The sequence below is a fragment of the Bufo gargarizans genome, chromosome 1 (genome assembly GCF_014858855.1).
Source record: "Bufo gargarizans isolate SCDJY-AF-19 chromosome 1, ASM1485885v1, whole genome shotgun sequence".
Lineage (NCBI taxonomy): Eukaryota > Metazoa > Chordata > Amphibia > Anura > Bufonidae > Bufo > Bufo gargarizans.
The window spans coordinates 404,713,117-404,732,713 of NC_058080.1; the positions used below are offsets into that span (position 1 = coordinate 404,713,117).

The following is a 19,597-nucleotide window of genomic DNA, read 5'->3' on the forward strand; positions in this document are numbered from 1 at the left end:
ACGAGAGATTTAGCGGGATATAAATTTGAGGCCTAGTATTTAGGCGCTGGGTGACAGGTATGGGTTTAGTGACAGAATTAGATTTGGAAATGCACAGTAGCGGGTGTGTGAAGTTATTCTGAATGACCCTATGTGCACCTTGAATATTATATACCCTTTTAGGGATAGATTTCAAATAGCTCTGATATAGCAGAAACCACTAAATTATGAAATTGCTAAATTGGGAATTGTATTTCAACCCAGAACAAGAAATGTGCTTGAACGGACACTAAATAACTCGCCCAGCTACAGCACTAGGGACAGATTTAGCTGGATATAAATTTGAGGCCTAGTATTTAGGCGCTGGGTGACCGGTATGGATTTAGTGACAGAATTAGACTTGGAAATGCACAGAAGCGTGTGTGTGAAGTTATTCTGAATGACCCTATGTGCACCTTGAATATTATATACCCTTTTAGGGATAGATTTCAAATAGCTCTGATATAGCAGAAACCACTAAATTATGAAATTGCTAAATTGGGAATTGTATTTCAACCCAGAACAAGAAATGTGCTTGAACGGACACTAAATAACTCGCCCAGCTACAGCACTAAGGACAGATTTAGCGGGATATAAATTTGAGGCCTAGTATTTAGGCGCTGGGTGACAGGTATGGGTTTAGTGCCAGAATTAGACTTGGAAATACACAGTAGCGGGTGTGTGTGAAGTTATTCTGAATGACCCAATGTGCACCTTGAATATTATATACCCTTTTAGGGATAGATTTCAAATAGCTCTGATATAGCAGAAACCACTAAATTATGAAATTGCTAAATTGGGAATTGTATTTCAACCCAGAACAAGAAATGTGCTTGAACGGACACTAAATAACTCGCCCAGCTACAGCACTAAGGACAGATTTAGCGGGATATAAATTTGAGGCCTAGTATTTAGGCGCTGGGTGACAGGTATGGGTTTAGTGCCAGAATTAGACTTGGAAATACACAGTAGCGGGTGTGTGTGAAGTTATTCTGAATGACCCAATGTGCACCTTGAATATTATATACCCTTTTAGGGATAGATTTCAAATAGCTCTGATATAGCAGAAACCACTAAATTATGAAATTGCTAAATTGGGAATTGTACTTCAACCCAGAACAAAAAATGTGCTTTGACGGACACTAAATATCTTTCCAAGCAACAACAGTACAGCGGTAACGAGAGATTTAGCAGGATATAAATTTGAGGCCTAGTATTTAGGCGCTGGGTGACAGGTATGGGTTTAGTGACAGAATTAGACTTGGAAATACACAGTAGCGGGTGTGTGTGAAGTTATTCTGAATGACCCAATGTGCACCTTGAATATTATATACCCTTTTAGGGATAGATTTCAAATAGCTCTGATATAGCAGAAACCACTAAATTATGAAATTGCTAAATTGGGAATTGTACTTCAACCCAGAACAAAAAATGTGCTTTGACGGACACTAAATAACTTTCCCAGCTACAACAGGACAGCGGTAACGAGAGATTTAGCGGGATATAAATTTGAGGCCTAGTATTTAGGCGCTGGGTGACAGGTATGGGTTTAGTGACAGAATTAGACTTGGAAATACACAGTAGCGGGTGTGTGTGAAGTTATTCTGAATGACCCTATGTGCACCTTCAATATGATCTACCCTTTTAGGGATAGATTTCAAATAGCTCTGATATAGCAGAAACCACTAAATTATGAAATTGCTAAATTGGGAATTGTATTTCAACCCAGAACAAAAAATGTGCTTTGACGGACACTAAATAACTTTCCCAGCTACAACAGGACAGCGGTAACGAGAGATTTAGCAGGATATAAATTTGAGGCCTAGTATTTAGGCGCTGGGTGACAGGTATGGGTTTAGTGACAGAATTAGACTTGAAAATACACAGTAGCGGGTGTGTGTGAAGTTATTCTGAATGACCCAATGTGCACCTTGAATATTATATACCCTTTTAGGGATAGATTTCAAATAGCTCTGATATAGCAGAAACCACTAAATTATGAAATTGCTAAATTGGGAATTGTACTTCAACCCAGAACAAAAAATGTGCTTTGACGGACACTAAATAACTTTCCCAGCTACAACAGGACAGCGGTAACGAGAGATTTAGCAGGATATAAATTTGAGGCCTAGTATTTAGGCGCTGGGTGACAGGTATGGGTTTAGTGACAGAATTAGACTTGAAAATACACAGTAGCGGGTGTGTGTGAAGTTATTCTGAATGACCCAATGTGCACCTTGAATATTATATACCCTTTTAGGGATAGATTTCAAATAGCTCTGATATAGCAGAAACCACTAAATTATGAAATTGCTAAATTGGGAATTGTACTTCAACCCAGAACAAAAAATGTGCTTTGACGGACACTAAATAACTTTCCCAGCTACAACAGGACAGCGGTAACGAGAGATTTAGCGGGATATAAATTTGAGGCCTAGTATTTAGGCGCTGGGTGACCGGTATGGATTTAGTGACAGAATTAGACTGGGATATGGCCAAAAAATAACCACACTATTGCTGGTTAAATGCACTTGGTGACGGGCGCAGCTTGCCCCTGATGTAGTATATGGCCAAAAAATGAACAGACTATTGCTGGTTAAATGCACTTGGTGTCACAGCTTGACCAACCACACTACTGAGGGTTAAATGCACTTGGTGACGGGCGCAGCTTGCCCCTGATGTAGTATATGGCCAAAAAATGAACAGACTATTGCTGGTTAAATGCACTTGGTGACGGGCGCAGCTTGCCCCTGATTTAGTATATGGCCAAAAAATGAACAGACTATTGCTGGTTAAATGCACTTGGTGTGATAGCTTGACCAACCACACTACTGAGGGTTAAATGCACTTGGTGACGGGCGCAGCTTGCCCCTGATGTAGTATATGGCCAAAAAATGAACAGACTATTGCTGGTTAAATGCACTTGGTGACGGGCGCAGCTTGCCCCTGATTTAGTATATGGCCAAAAAATGAACAGACTATTGCTGGTTAAATGCACTTGGTGTGATAGCTTGACCAACCACACTACTGAGGGTTAAATGCACTTGGTGTGATAGCTTGACCAACCACACTACTGAGGGTTAAATGCACTTGGTGACGGGCGCAGCTTGCCCCTGATGTAGTATATGGCCAAAAAATGAACAGACTATTGCTGGTTAAATGCACTTGGTGACGGGCGCAGCTTGCCCCTGATTTAGTATATGGCCAAAAAATGAACAGACTATTGCTGGTTAAATGCACTTGGTGTGATAGCTTGACCAACCACACTACTGAGGGTTAAATGCACTTGGTGACGGGCGCAGCTTGCCCCTGATGTAGTATATGGCCAAAAAATAAACAGACTATTGCTGGTTAAATGCACTTGGTGTGACAGCTTCACCCTGATGTAGGCTTTAGCCAAAAAACAAACGCACCATTGAGGGTTAAATGCACTTGGTGACAGGCGCAGCTTGCCCCTGATGTAGTATATGGCCAAAAAATAAACAGACTATTGCTGGTTAAATGCACTTGGTGTGACAGCTTCACCCTGATGTAGGCTTTAGCCAAAAAACAACCACACCATTGAGGGTTAAATGCACTTGGTCGCAGCTTGTGCTGGCGCACCACAAGACACAAAATGGCCGCCGATCACCCCAGAAAAATGTGACTGACAAACGGTCTGGGCAGCCTAAAAACAGTGAGCAATTGAGGATCAGCAGCTCAATGATCCACAGCTGCAGATCGATCAGTTAATCAAGTCCTTTGGAGGAGTTAATCTGCCTAATCTCGCCCTACTGTCGCAGCCGCAACCTCTCCCTACGCTAATCAGAGCAGAGTGACGGGCGGCGCTATGTGACTCCAGCTTAAATAGAGGCTGGGTCACATGGTGCTCTGGCCAATCACAGCCATGCCAATAGTAGGCATGGCTGTGATGGCCTCTTGGGGCAAGTAGTATGACGCTTGTTGATTGGCTGCTTTGCAGCCTTTCAAAAAGCGCCAAGAAAGCGTCACAAAAGCGCGAAGAAAGCGACGAACACCGAACCCGAACCCGGACTTTTACGAAAATGTCCGGGTTCGGGTCCGTGTCACGGACACCCCAAAATTCGGTACGAACCCGAACTATACAGTTCGAGTTCGCTCATCCCTAATTACAATACATCCTGTATTGTAATACATTACATGTCAGCTTGTATGCTGACAGTATGCCTGTGAAACCCAGCCTAAGGAGCTGGATCTTACAGGTTTCCGTAGAAGGCAATCATGGATGGCTATAAAAGGCATAGGGCTGCCTTTTCTGCCATTGGGTCCCTGTCACTGCAGCGCGGGGACCCGATGGAGATGCGGAGGGCACCCATACTCTCCGCAAACCCTCTGCATCCCGCGGTCAGCTTTGACCACGGCATACAAGGGGTTAATACGCCGGCATCAGGGGCTGTCAGTGACTGCCGGGTCCATGCCGCTGATCAGGCGGGCGAGATTTCCGCGCGGGTGCAATGCGTGAGGTGAACCGCACTGAATCCGGACCCATTCAATTCTATGGGGCTGTGCACATGAGCATTGGTTTTAACGCATCACTTGTGCGTTGCATGACAATCACAGCATCTTCTATATTCTGCATTTTTCACGCAACGCAGGCCCCCTAGAAGTGAATGGGGCTGCGTGAAAATTGCAAGCATCCGCAAGCAAGTGCGGAAGCGGTGCGATTTTCCCGCACGGTTGCTAGGAGACAATCGGGATGGAGACCCGATCATTATTATTTTCCCTTATAACATGGGGAGCCTTTAGAGGCATTCCGTTATTCATTCCGTCTTAATAGAAGTCTATGGGCTGCAAAACGGATCAGTCCCATTTCCCTTATGCAGGAGAGGAGTCCCCTACATAACAGAAACCGCACGGATCCATTTTGGAGCCTATAGACTTCTATTATGATGGAATGAATAACGGAATGCCTCTAAAGGTCATAGAATTGCGTTATGGTCCGTGATAACGGAATCCATAACGCAATTCACCTTTTACCACTAAACGAAGTGTGAATGAATTTCAAAATATGAAATTCGCTCATCTCTAGTGATGATTCTATTAGTATTTGATCTTTTTATGCAGGTTGTGTTTTATATTATGCAGATGTACTCTAAAAATCTATTTTTATGATTCACGTAAAAATGTATTGATATTTAATTCATTTTCTATTATTGATATCTAGATTAATTATATTTAGTGCTCTTTTATAATCATTAGATTTTTTATATTCGATCCAGTCAGTTTCTCACCCCTAAGGAAGCTGGGTATTCCCAGCGATACGCGTGGAGCACTTTTCTTGACAATGGTCACCTTGTAGTTCGGGCCTTATTTCATTTGCAGGTGTTGTCTTATATTCATTAACGTGTATTGGAGATACTGCGCTGAAGGACAAGTTTATTTTAAGGGGTCAGTGTTGTTGTACGGGTATTTGCAACTGGGTGCAGGCTGGCATGCGAAGGTGTGTCACTATACAGGTATTTTAGCTGGTTAGAAAACCGCTTACCTGTAGTGAAGACTTGAATTGGCGTGCTTTTGTCTGCGTCCCTGTAGTTTAGGTAGGGAGGCTTTTGTTCCCCCCTATGTTCTTTTGTACTTCTTTGTTGCTTTGTCGCTTCTGTTATTGGTTTGTATTTTCTTTCTTTGTCTTTTTCTTTCTCTTTTTCTTTGTCTATCGATGCCTCAGGTCAGGATATGATGAGATGATTCAGCTGTAGGATGGCCCGGCGTGCTGTCTCGTGTCCCGGCCGGTGGCTTTATCATTATAATTCTGTTATTTGATTTGATTTTTGTACTGTCACTGACTTCACATGCCTGGTCCTTATTGGTGGACTATGGTGAGCTTTTTGTCTGTGCCTGGTTTTATCCACACAGGCACACTTTCTATTGTATACAATTTTTATACAATAAAATTGCACTTTGTATTTTATAGAATTGAAGGTGCAGTCTTATTGCGGTTTTCTTGGTTCTGGTTTTGTCTATGATTGTGTTTAACCCGTTTCTGCACTCCATGTTATAGTAAGTGTGCTCCCTCCACCCAGTATTATTAGCTCTGAACATATACAGCTCTTATTAGCTCTGTGACTTACAATATACAGGCAGAACAGTGATAGGACGGTGGTGCCAATCATCCTGCTGGGGAATTTAAAACAAGGGTCCCATGTATATATCTTCCTTTCAAACCAGCTTTTCTGTTTTCTGGGGGAAAAAAATGTATAATTTAAAATACCGGTAAGTACACTGGAATAAATTTGTATAGAAAAAGGTTAAAAAACACACAGCACATAGCAAGTGAACTTTTATGACAATTTAGTTTAATAAATAATTATTATTTAATAAATAAATACATAAATGAATAAAGTTTGTATAAAGGGATCTTGTCACCATGATAGCATCAACTAGTGACAGATCCCAAATGCTCAATTGGTGATAATTTGGCTGGGCAAGGAAGTGCAATCTGGCAGAGACATTCCTCTGAAACCCTTGCTGAGTGAGGGCGAATATTATCCTGCTAAGAAATGCCAGTTGGGAGCCCTGCCTTGAGAGGCCAAATATGTGACAGCAGGATGTTGTGCATATATTGGTGAGTGTCCCCCGTATCACTTCTAGGGCTGACTGACTGTCATATGTGATGGCTCCCGAGATCATCAAACCAACATTTGGGGCGGTGTGTCACTTCACAGCAAAGGCAGGATTGAAGCACTCCCCACGAGGCCTCCATACTCAACTGTCGTTGGATCCCAAACAGAAACTGGATTCATTGCTAAAGATGATATGGTTCCAGTCTGTAGCAGTTCAGTTTCCTTGTCCATGACACCATTGCAAACAAAATGGTTCAATCAGAGACAGGAGGGTGTAAGGAAGTGGCCACATCTATTTAGATGGTGGACAACGAAACTATAGGAGCTGCATGTGCTTGTCAGCAAATCAAAAGATCCTCTCTACTGGTGGTCTGTCTGGCCTGTAACCTTTTCACCATGTGTGCATACCCTCACATAACCACTGCATCCAACATCTACTACAGCTAGGTCAGGACACCTAGATGGCAAGCAATTCATCAAGATGGCCATCCTGCTTCTCACAGTCCAATGATGCGCCTCCCCCCTTTATAAATTTGTCAACTGGGCAAATGTCTTCGAGTGCATTGTAGAAGCATGTCTAGATGTTAAAACTTATCTCACCAAGAGGTATACTACCCAAAAGTAGTCTCCGAGAGCTTTTTTTTATAGGGCAGCAAAGGAAGCACTTTTACACCTTTTTGTGGTAAGATCCAGTGTCTAATCAGACCAAAACTGTAACCATTTAGATATCTGCCTGAAACATAGCTGCATTCCAAGTTCTGCAGCAAACTGACATTTCTATCTGGGTGTGTTATATTTATTTTTTATTAATAGAAATAAGCCAAATTTTTCCTAAAGATTAGGCCTCTTTCACACGACCGTTTTTCCCCCTCCGTTTTTTGAGTTCCGTATATGGAACGGATGGACCGTATATGGAAAACAGAAAACGTCCCGTAAACGGAAAAAAAGAACAACGGAAACAAAAAACTGAACAACGGCCCGCAAAACACTTAACAAGCCATACGGTCGTGTGAAAGAGGCCTTACTATGCTGTTGAAATAGACACTGATGACACAGTTTACACTGCTTTCTCAGACCTGGAAAAGTACTATCCACTACCTGAGCAGCAATGCAATTACTGGCATATTCTCTCCACCTACTATATGTGTTAATAACATAGCCAGACAAAAGATCCCACATTCTGTTTATCTAAAGCGCGTATCAGAGAAACTAACTGTAAGAATGCCAAACTAACATTTACTAAGGAGGAACAGCATGCGATATGGTACATGGTAATTAGAATAATCTGCGTTCATGTGCTGATATAGAAGCTTCTTGTGTCTTCAGGTGTACATGTCCTGGCAAAGCCAAGAGTGTTGACACATGAGACTGAGCAACTAGACTATACAGCATTATGGTATGGTTTAAGAGTTGGTTGGGAAATCATGGTAAGGTAATGTGTAGGGCTGTACTAAATTTATGGCAATAGAGCCTATTTCTAGTTTACTAGATGAAATGGCAATTATGAGGCGGCCAGGAATGGAGGTCTAATATTCCATGATCTATGCAGCTTATTTTTATACTTTATGATTTATGGGTTCATTCCAGTGGGTAATTTCCAGATAGATAGGATTAGTAGCTAATATTAGTTAGCAGGGAAATCAGTATATAAGAAATACATACAGTATATGAAAAATACTTATATCTGTAATAATTATCAAAAAGGTAAAACTATGAAAGAAATCAATTCATTCTACCTTTCTGCCTATCTTTAAAGTAGTTGTCCTGCTTTTTAACACTTCTTTGGTCACCTTTGGTCTGTTGACCATGTGTGTGCTCCCTCTGGCTCTTAAAGGGCCAGTGCATGTACCCTAATTATTCCTCAGCCAATGGCTAGAGATCCTGGGATATATCAGGCACGTTCCCCAGTGGGATAATGCCTGATCAATAGGTGTTCAAACATTATAGTCCCTGCAAAGGTGTTCTATTTGTCTGCCTGTGTGGGGAAATCAACAATAAAAAAAAAAAAAAAATTTAAATATCCCCAAAGATTTTGTATGACTATGGTATGACCTTTGTATGACCTTATGCAAAAAATAGACACAATTTAATAAAGTATTTTAGTTGCATTTTTTGGGAAACCATTTTTACAATAGGGGGACATTATCATTGCTGGAAACACTGTAGTGGGCATTGTTAATACTGGTGCACTTTAGGGCCATTATTATTAGTGGGTGCATTATAATTTCTGAGGAACTATTGGGGGCACTATTATTGCTGGAGGCACTATGTAGGGCACCATAGGGGGAACATTATAGGGGCATTATTATATTTAGGCACTATAGGGGGCATTATTACTACTAGCTAGGTCATTATTGTTTCTGCAGTAAAGTATTTCAGGACATTTAGGAGCACAACGGGTACAGTATAGGGGTGGGAGCAGCTGTCATATGTGGTACTGCTGGGGTGGTATTTTGTGCTGCATTGTAGTATTTGGTTCTCTTGGGGTGCTATTTTGTGCTGCACTGTGGTATTAGGTTCTGCTGGGGCGGTATTTTGTGCTACACTGTTGCCTTTGGTTATGCTGGTGCAATGTGGTATTGCAGGCTCAGCCTACTTCTGTTAGCCATGCCTACTTGTGTTGGCTCTGCCTACAATATGGGGCCAACTTAAGTTTCCAGTCCACCCCTGATTGGAGGATCATATCTTACCAGGAACCTGTAAGCTGATCATATCTTTATTGTTTGGTTTTGGCCTCTTGTAAATATGGTGTTCCTCTACACACTGTCACACTCTGCTTACCTTAGGACCGTTGTCCTGCTTTCTGTTGTCTCTGTTTAGACAAATCTGTACCCAATGTCCTGTTCACTGCTGTGACTGTCCCCTTGGTGTCTCACAGGTGTGTATTGATGACTCAGTGCCATAAAAAGCCCAGCATGCACCAAAACCTGCCAAAAAAGCCCAGCATGCACCAAAACCAGCCAATGTCCACTTTCCACAGACTTTATTAGGAACCCCATCTTTTTTTACTTGAGCAATAAGGTTCATTTGACCAATGCTTTAACCATGACTATCTCGTGCTCGTCCTGACCTTCCGCCTGCCTACTCTTGTGCAAGAACTCTGCAAACCCTGAACCCATCTGTCTTCTGTCTTTCATTGCGAACATACTCTGTCAGCTTTTACCCTGTTCATCTTTGAAACTGAACCGGAGACTACTCCTGGGATAGCGACCTCGTTATTCCCTGCAGCAAAGTCCAGAACATTGCATGGAGGCTTAAAGGGGTTTTCTGAGATTTTTGAACTGATGACCTATGCTCCAGATAGGTCTCACATGCGAGACCTCTGCTGATCAGCTGTTCGAGAAGGCACCAGTGCTTGCTATAGCACCATGGCCTTCTCTCTGCTCACCAAGCCCAGTGCTGTCCATTTTATAGCGGCTCAGCTCCATTCACTTCAATGGTGCTGAGCTGTGCCTAGTCCATGTGAGCAATGAACATGACGTCACATGGCCTAGAGAAGGCTGCGGCACTGCTGCAAGTGATCGGCAGGGGTCCTGGGTGTCGGACTCCCACTTATCAGATACTGATGACCTATCTCAGAAAACCGTTTTAATGGGGAATATAAGAGGATTCCTTAGGCTTCTGGGTTTAGACCAAAGCCCATAACACACACTGCAATCACTGCTGACACTGCCAGACTGTGGAGGGACACACCTTTTTGACAAGTTCAATGGTACTGCCTTTTGAAAGAAAAAGAAAAAGGGAATACAAATATTTACTAAGCTAGACAAGGCAGTGGTGACAGGTCCTCTTTAAAAATAACAACTCACCAATATTTATATTATTATTTATCAATTAATTTTATATAATAATAATTAATAATAATTATACAATTTTATAATACTTGATATGATAGATTTTAAAATCAATGAAACTTACACTATAGGTTTTCGAAAGAGTCTCTTGACATGTTCGGCTTGATGAATTGGTAGGAAAGAATTTTCATCCTAATAACAGACATTCAAATATGAGCCAATGTATTCCTTTATAGTAAAATATATCTTGCACATTTTGACAAAATTGATCAAACAATATAATTTGCTACTTCTTAAAATGCTTATTATTACGTAATCTGTGAAGTTAAAGGGGTTATTCCATGACTAATGTAATAAATGAAAATCAGACATCATATAGTACATGACAATCTCTTTCTAACAAAGCTAGAACCAGCCCTGTACCTCACATGGATCCAGAGATCTCCCCATTCATTGCTCTGCTAGATTTATATCAAGCTGGCAGCTCAGGGGGAGTGTCTTTTCTGCTGTAGATAAGGGTGTGTGTCCATGGTCTCCCTATCACAGCTCAAGAGGCAGTTGAAAAATGTAACTGAGCATGTGCGGCCTTCTCAGTGAGCAGGACGAGAAAATAAGAAAAAGAAAAAAGAGCAGGCAGCACTATACAGATACATTTCAGTGAATAATGCCTCATTCACATGTCAGTGTTTGGTCAGTGATTTCCATCAGAGACTGTGAGCCAAAACCAGGTGCGGCTCTAAACACAGAACAGGTGCAGATCTTTCCCTCATATCTTATGTCTGTGGAGGCTCCAATCATAGTTTTGGCTCACAATTACTGATGGAAATCACTGACCAAAACACTGGCGTATGAATGAAGCTTAACTCAGTGGCTATACAAAATTTTTAATTGCATGCAATTACAAAAGTATTCAGATCCAGATGTTGGTTTGAAAACTGTTCAAAATTTTTTGTTGGACAACCCCTTTAAAGAATTGGTGGAATCGCTTTTAAGAGTCAGTTCATACTTACAATTCGAATGTCTGCTCCCAAGTAAATTCTGATATATTTGATAAATATATGAACAAAACGCCCCATCAGAAAGACTAAACACAAAAGTGATGGCCATTCAAAAATAACTTTTTCAAAAAATCCAATGACCTGTAAAAAATGATATACAGTACATGAAAACTCAATCATAGTTATTATGAGATACTTATATAGTTTTGAATAGCATATAGCACTACATAACACTGATACATATGGAGTTTGCACCATACCCACAAAAACATGTATATATGTAACTAGCAGAAGGACCTGACTTTCATGTAATGTTGACAGTATCCACTATAACAGTGACATCCACAGTACCCCGCCCCTTTAACATTGACCTCCACAGCGGCCGCCTCTTTATTAGTGACCGTCACAGTACCCAGTCTCGTTAACAGTGATTTTCACAATAACCCGCCCGCTTAACAGTGACCTACACAGAGCTCCGTTCCCTTAAAATGTGACCTCCACAACACTCCAGCCCCTTAACAGTGACCTTTGCAGCACCCCGCCCCTTAACACTGACCTCCATAGCGGAACGTCCCCTTAACTGTGACCTCCACCATTCCTTGCCCCCTTAACAGAGACCTCCACAGCTCTCGCCCCTTTAACAGTGACCTCCACAGCATCCCACCCCCTTAACAGTGACCTCCACAGCAGCCCGCCCCTTTAACAGTGACCTCCACAGCATCACGCCCCCTTAACAGCGACCTCCACAGCAGCTCACCCCTTTATTAGTTACCTCCACAGTACCCCATCTCCTTAACAGTGATTTCCAAAACACCCCGTCCCCTTAACAGTGGCCTCTACAGCAATCTGCCCCTTAACACTGACCTCCATAGCGGACCGTCCCCTTAATTGTGACCTCCACAGCAGCCTGCCCCTAGGGTGGCCAGAGGTCCGGTTTTAGACCGAACAGTCCGGCTTTCAGACTCCCTGTCCTCCGTCCGGCACATGGCCTGAATGGACACAGGGATGTGCTTTTGAACAGCTCACTCTCAGACAGCAGCATTGTGCTGTCTGAGCGTGAGCTGCAGGGAGAAGGTCACTCTCCCTCCCACCCCTGCAGCTGACAGAAGTTGATTTTTACCTTCATTTTTTCAATCTCTGTCAGCTGCGGAGTGGGAGGGGGCTTGGCTTAGTGGGCCTGGGGGTGGGGTTTTTAAGTCCACCTTTTGAGGGTGGTCCGAATGGCCACCCTACCTGCTCCCGTAACTGTGACCTCCACAGCACTCCGCTCCCTCCACAGCGCCCTCCCCCTTTTAAAGCTGACCTACAGCAGTGAAGAAAAATGGCTGTGTTGTTATGGAAACCTGGTGTAAAACTGTGTGTATGTGGAGACTAATGGCTTGCGAGCTTCTATTGGCTGATAAGGGTCATGTGACCAGGCTTCTATTGGCTAATGCATTTTTTTGGGAATATCTCAGGAACGGTATGTGCTAGTGAGCTGAGACCCGGTCTAAAACCTTCCCGGACACCTGATGTACATGTGTGCCAAATTTTGTGATTGTAAATGTGACGGTGCGGATTCCTTTAGCGGACATACATACACTCAGGTTTATATATTAGAAGATAGGTATGTTCTTGGCAAAAACAAATTGGAGCATGGAAACACTACAAATAGTATACAGTATAATAATCTAGGAATGTAAAAATAGTGATCAAGCAAAGTCAGTAAAAGCTAGGCAAAGTCATTTATGAGGACTGCATTCATGCAATGAAAAAAGTAAATTATCTGCTATGTAAATTTATTTAAAAAGCCATATCTTAAAGGGGTTATCCCATGATTAATGTAAAAAATAAAAATCAGACATCATATCGTACATAGCTCTCTAAAAAAGCTAGAACCAGCCCTGTACCTCACATGGATCTAGAGATCTCCCCATTCATTGCTCCAATTTCTCAGCAAAATTTATTTCAAGCTGGCAGCTCACAGGGTGTGTCCCTGTGTGAAGTGGGGGTCTGTAACTGTCACAGCTACTAACAGAAGATATGGCGTGTGGCAGTTGAAGGATGCAATTGAGCATGTACGATAGATGAGGAAAAGCAACAGCAGGTGGCGCTATACAGATGCATAAATTAAGTAGTGTCACGTGCACTCCGATGGACTGTATATGCAAGTGGTGCCAGTGGAGGGCAATGCCAAGTTCAAAGTACTCTTTTATATGCTGCTTTATTCATACATTAAATACAATAAGGTCCAAACATATTAAACATGAATTCTCAAGCGGTTCTCATATCTTATATAGAACGTTTTGGTCAAGAAATAGACCTTCTTCAGCCATATGAGCCTGTCTGCAGAATGGGGTGATATGTACCCCCCGCTGCAGACACACGTGCTCATATGGCTGAAGAAGGTGTATTTATTTTATTTATTGTACTGCTGCCATTGTTTCCTGGTCGTCTTCATTAAAGGGACACCACCATAAAACTTTTTTTTATAACATTTAACAACCTATATGTGAATATTCTATGTAATTTTATTTTATAAAGAGGGTGGATGGTTTTCTGGATATCATTTTTGAAGTCACTCCATGTGTTCTACTTCCGGCCCTGGCTCTTAACTTCCTCCTTTTTTTGGACTTTTGGCATGGCAGACAGCCTTGTATGACTTTCTCACATAAACCATTCTCTACAGTCAGAGAGGGAATGTGGAAAAGTTAGAACATCACTCGTTACACAAAGGCTGAGTTCACACTTCAGTTATTTGGTCAGTTATTTCCATCAGTTATTGTGAGCCAAAACCAGGAGTGAAGTCTCCTCAGAGATCAGGTATAAGGGAAAGATTCCCTCCTGTTCTGTGTTTTCGACCCGCACCTGTTTTTGGCTCACAATAGCTGATGAAGTGTTAACTCAGCCTTTGTGTATTGTGTCATGTTCTAACTGAACTAAAGCCTAATCAATACAGTTGTTACAAAGCAGAACAGATTTGACTTGGGGCTACCCCTAAGGGCATTATTTAAGTGCCCCCTCCTCTCTCCCCCTCTAATGGGATCTGGACTATGCTGCAGGGGAACAACCAGGCCGCAGGGTGGAGAGAGGCAGACCAGTAGGCCTGTGTGGAATGGACAGAGCTGTGAAGCCCCATTGGTTGTGCCTGCCAGGCGGGAACAGGAGGATGCTGGTGGGGACAAACCACAGAGGAAACAAGGTGAGTGTTCCTGCAGTGCTCTTCTGTGGGCAGTGTTATCCATCCATATCAAGAGGACAATAGAGCTGTCATACTTTCAGCGTAATTTTACACCTACTATTAAAAAAAGTATTTCTAGGTAACATCTTCTCACAGCAGCAGTAAACTGACAATAGGTTGCTTGTCTCCTGAAGAGGTTTAATCATTTTTATTGACTGCTACAGAAGGACAGTATTTTTATTTAATTTTCAATGGCATAGTACTGCCGAAATGGAAAAGAAAAACAGCTAAACGTTTTCATTGACATAGGGGAGCACATGCACTAAAGCTCTACGCTGATTTTTGGCATACAAAAGTAACACATTTTTGAGCAATGTGAACGAGGAGGAGGCACAGTGTTCAAGTGAGGTGGGCAGGCCTGCAGTGGTGACTCTGTGATTTGGCAATTCCAGTTATATGCCCTGGTGACTCCTCGTCCCACAGTGACGTCAGTTTAGGACAAAATACTAACTTTATTTTTTAGCAAGGTTAGTTTTAAGAAAACGAAATGTGAAAACTGTGTAATGTGCCGAGCAGCGAAGTGCTATTTGCTGCATAGGCACAATCTGATGACAGGTTCCTTTTAAGTAAATGAGACTCAAAGACTAAATATAAGGGCCCTTTTACATGGTCCAACAGAGTGGAAAATGATCGGGAATGAGGAAGTTCGTTGTAGCTACATATGCAGCAATGATTGTGATTAGGGATAAAACTTCGTTCTAATACTGTACGGAGCAGTACTAGAATGTATTGGCTCCTATGAGCCGAAGTTATTACTTCGCGAAGTCTCGCGAGACTTCGCATAATAACGTTATAAATGAATTTCTACTGTAAAATAAAACATTTTGTGAACTCGGGTTCTGTTCCAAGTTACCACTTGGAACCGAACCCGAGTTCGACAAATGTTTTTTACTGTAGAAATTGATTTATGAAGTTATTATGTGAAGTCTCGCGAGACTTCATGAAGTAATAACTTCGGCTCATAGGAGCCAATACATTCTAGTACTGTATGGAGCTCCTGCTCCGTACAGTATTAGAACTAAGTTTTATGCGAATCGACTTTGAATGTTTCAACTGAAGTCGATTTGCTCATCCCTAATTGTGATGGCCACATACAGTTTCCTTATTTGTCGACAGCACATTGCCCTGTGTAAACTGCGTCCACATAAAAGATACAATCACCAGACAAACACGGATTTGTTTGTTGTGTATCCATGGCACCAATACACAGACCAGTTATCAGGAACAAGTGTTCGTAGGAATGTTCGTTCCCAATAATTGCCCCAGTCCTCGGCCAGTGTAAGAAAAAAAGGGCACTAACATCTGGATTCCATGGACTGATTTCACATCTCCCTCATCAGACTGACTCTAGATATCTGAACTCCTAAAGGTACCCACTCTAACAGTTAATGACAATGGAAGATTGCAACCGAAACAACAACAAATATTTATTTATAAGACCGATGACAGACCATCATCATCTGAAATTTTTATGTGGTAGTTGGAAGAACGTTTCCAGAAAGATTGGTGTACTGTGGTCAGTTTAAACAACTGTTACGGTCAATGAGCACTTCCATCTGTAAACACCTCCATACACTCTAGTGTATTGTTGGTCGAACTCACTGTTTTCAGCAGGACAGGCTGACAACCTAATGTGCATGGGGAGCTCCTGACAGATGATGTCATGGGTAAAAAGTATTGGGCACTTTAAATTTCAAAGTCCCAATCTACTATCTTCCAGCGTCAGAAGTGTCTAAGTTTTTCCTCCCCCTCTATTGGAAAAAAAATACATGTTTGGCCAAGTCCAGTGTGTACCAAGTATTGGTACCATTTTTATAACATTTTATTCTGTTTTTGGCAGGTAAGATGAATCGAAAACAGCATTTGCGGACTTTTTCTTGACCAATAAATAATGTATTCATTTTAACTCCTTAATGACTTTTTTTCCATTATTTATTGTCGCCTTCCAAGAGCTATAACTTTTAAATTTACTTCCCCATATATAGATATATGAAGGCTTGTTTTTTTATGCTTGACAAGTTGTAGTTTTTAATGGCGCCATTTTGGGATATACATAAATTACTATTTTATTAACACTTTCTGGCAGGCAGATGGGAAAAAACAGCACTGAGTTTTAACGTTATAAATTTTGCGGTGTTCATATTTCTGCATAAATAACACAATTTTTTTCTCTGGGTCATTATGATTACAGTGAAACCAGATACATATAGTGTTTTTTTTTAGACTTTACTACTTTTGCCTAATAAAACACCCCTTTTTTTAAAAGAAAATAATGTTTTTGCATCACCAGATACCAAGACCCATGACTATTTCATTTTTCTTTCTACAAGGCTTGATTTTTGCGAGACGACTTGTAGTTTTAATTAGTATCAATTTTAGATACATAACACTTTTTTGGTCGCTTTTTATTCAATTTTTTGGGTGGCGACTAAGTAAAAAGAACTAAGTAAATGATAATTACATAGTTCAGGCTGTTATGGATGCGGCTATACCAAATATGTGGAGGAGATTTTATTTTTGCTATTTTTTTTTACTTTTTTTTTAGACATATAATAGTCCTACAAGGGGCTTCTAAAATACTTTGCACTATTCCTGTAGTGCAATATATTTTAATGTCAGTGCTATAATCGTTAATTTCTAACGATAATTTAAATAGAGTACAGCGGCTCACCCCTATTACGTATGGATAGGTGCTCACCCTCTGGTCCTACCCTCAGGATCCACAAAAGAGAATATAATATATATAGAATGAGGGGGCACTCACAAGAGGAAACCACTGATGGATGATTCAATAGTAATTTAATATTCTAAAAACAAACCCCTAAGATACATATAAAACATACATCAAAAAATATACCTATATATATGTGATATACAGCAATAAAGCAATTCATAAAACAATTCCCACTGGTGGTTAATAGTATATGGCAGCCTATTCAGTGCCGTGCATATAAGTTCATAGCACAAACTTCTTACGAATAATGTCCCAATTTCAGTTGTGGTATATTGTCACCTTCACAGAGCTATATGCACAATTTGAAAGGGCTTTCAAATTGTGCATATAGCTCTGTGAAGGTGACAATATACCACAACTGAAATTGGGACATTATTCGTAAGAAGTTTGTGCTATGAACTTATATGCACGGCACTGAATAGGCTGCCATATACTATTAACCACCAGTGGGAATTGTTTTATGAATTGCTTTATTGCTGTATATCACATATATATAGGTATATTTTTTGATGTATGTTTTATATGTATCTTAGGGGTTTGTTTTTAGAATATTAAATTACTATTGAATCATCCATCAGTGGTTTCCTCTTGTGAGTGCCCCCTCATTCTATATATATTATATTCTCTAACGATAATTTGTTTTCCCTTAGTCCTAACAGCAGCACAGATGGGGTTAACTGCCCCCCGTGGACTGGTAGGACCGGCGGAATTTTTAATGAGCCCAAAGATTAAACCAATAAAAGAACTCCAGCTCCCTTAAAGGGAGGGGTTCATCCCCCAGCCCACCGTGTATGTTACAAGAAAAAAGTACTTTTAGGGCGGGAAATTTGTGTGCTGCTGTTAGGACTAAGGGAAAACAAATTATCGTTAGAAATTAACGATTCCCTTACGTCCTACCAGCAGCACAGATGGGGAGATAGCAAGAAGAATCCCCTAGGGAGGGTCCTCATGCTCGGCAGAAGTAAGGACTGTCTGCCCAAAGGCCGAGAACTCCGATATCCTAGCATCGATCCTATAATGGGAGATGAAGGTAGACTCAGAGCTCCAAGAAGCTGCCTTACAGATCAACTCTAGGGGGAGAAGATTTCTCTCCGCAACAGAGGTAGCTACGGCCCTTGTAGAATGGGCCCTCACAAACTCCGGAGGATCTAAGGCTTGGGAAAAAAAGGCTTCCCTAATGGCTTCCTTAATCCAGCGACTAATAGTCGTTTTAGACGCTTTACGGCCTTTTGACTTACCGGCGAACAGGATAAAGAGATTCTCATCCATCCTGAACTCTTTAGATCTATCCACATAGATCTGAAGGCATCTAGCTATGTCCAGTGGATGTCGGACTGAAGCATCAGAGGAGGAGGCAGAGAGCAATACAGGTAGAGAGACTACCTGATTAATATTTTGAAAGGTAGAAACCTTAGGTCTAAAGTAAGGTAGAAATTTCAGAAGGACCCTATCTTGTAGAAACATGGTATAAGGGTATGATGCGGAGAAAGCTTGAAGCTCCGAAACTCTTTTGGCCGAGGTTATGGCCAGAAGAAAAACCATCTTAAGAGTTAAAAGTTTAAAACTTGCCTCCTCCAAGGGTTCAAAGGGGGGAGATGCTAGCCCCTTAAGAACAACTGACAAATCCCATTGAGGAACGGGTCTCAGTATTGTAGGCTTCAATTTTTCCGCTCCTTTAAGGAAGCGCTTGATGAGCGGGTCCCGAGAATATGGTCTGTTAAGACAGGCCGAGATGGCAAAAACTTGGACCTTCAGGGTAGAAGGGGAGAGACCTCTGTCTATCCCATCCTGAAGGAACTGTAGGATCGCTGCGAGGGGCGGATCTGCAAACGACACCTGGTTGGAGCTACACCAAGAGGTGAAGATCCTCATAATCCGAGAGTAGGCCTTTCTGGTAGACTCTGCTCTGGAATGCGATAATGTTCTCAGGACCGACTCAGAGAGCCCTTCCACTCTGGGAAGGGACTGGTCAACCTCCAGGCTGTCAGGTTGAATCTGTGCAGATCTGGGCAGAGATGCGTGTCCCACGACACCAGGGTCTGCTCCGGGGGGAGTCTCCAATATTGTCCCCGACTCATCTGAATGAGCTGGGTAAACCAGGATCTCCTGGGCCAAAACGGTATGATGGCTATTACCGAGGCCTGATCCTGACGGATTTTCATCAATACCCTCGGGATCATGGAAAAAGGAGGGAAGATGTACGCCAGCCTGAACCTCCACGGTATTGTCAGAGCATCTATCGCCAGGGGGTTGTC

At 41.8% G+C, this 19,597-nt stretch overlaps 1 protein-coding gene across 2 annotated transcripts in view; it reads right to left on the reverse strand.

Moving 5' to 3' along the window:
- The window catches only part of LOC122932000 (stimulated by retinoic acid gene 6 protein-like), a 110,007-nt gene that overhangs the window by 51,720 nt on the left and 38,690 nt on the right, over positions 1-19,597 (reverse strand). For both annotated transcript variants that reach the window (XR_006388265.1, XM_044286140.1), the window contains exons 7-9: positions 11,401-11,529; positions 10,515-10,582; positions 6,105-6,213 (exon numbers count right to left, since the gene is read on the reverse strand). Coding sequence is in view for 1 of the 2 variants with exons in the window: in XM_044286140.1 (XP_044142075.1) it covers positions 6,105-6,213; positions 10,515-10,582; positions 11,401-11,529 (306 nt within the window). In the remaining variant the exon portion in view is untranslated. The remainder of the gene's footprint in view (positions 1-6,104; positions 6,214-10,514; positions 10,583-11,400; positions 11,530-19,597) is intronic.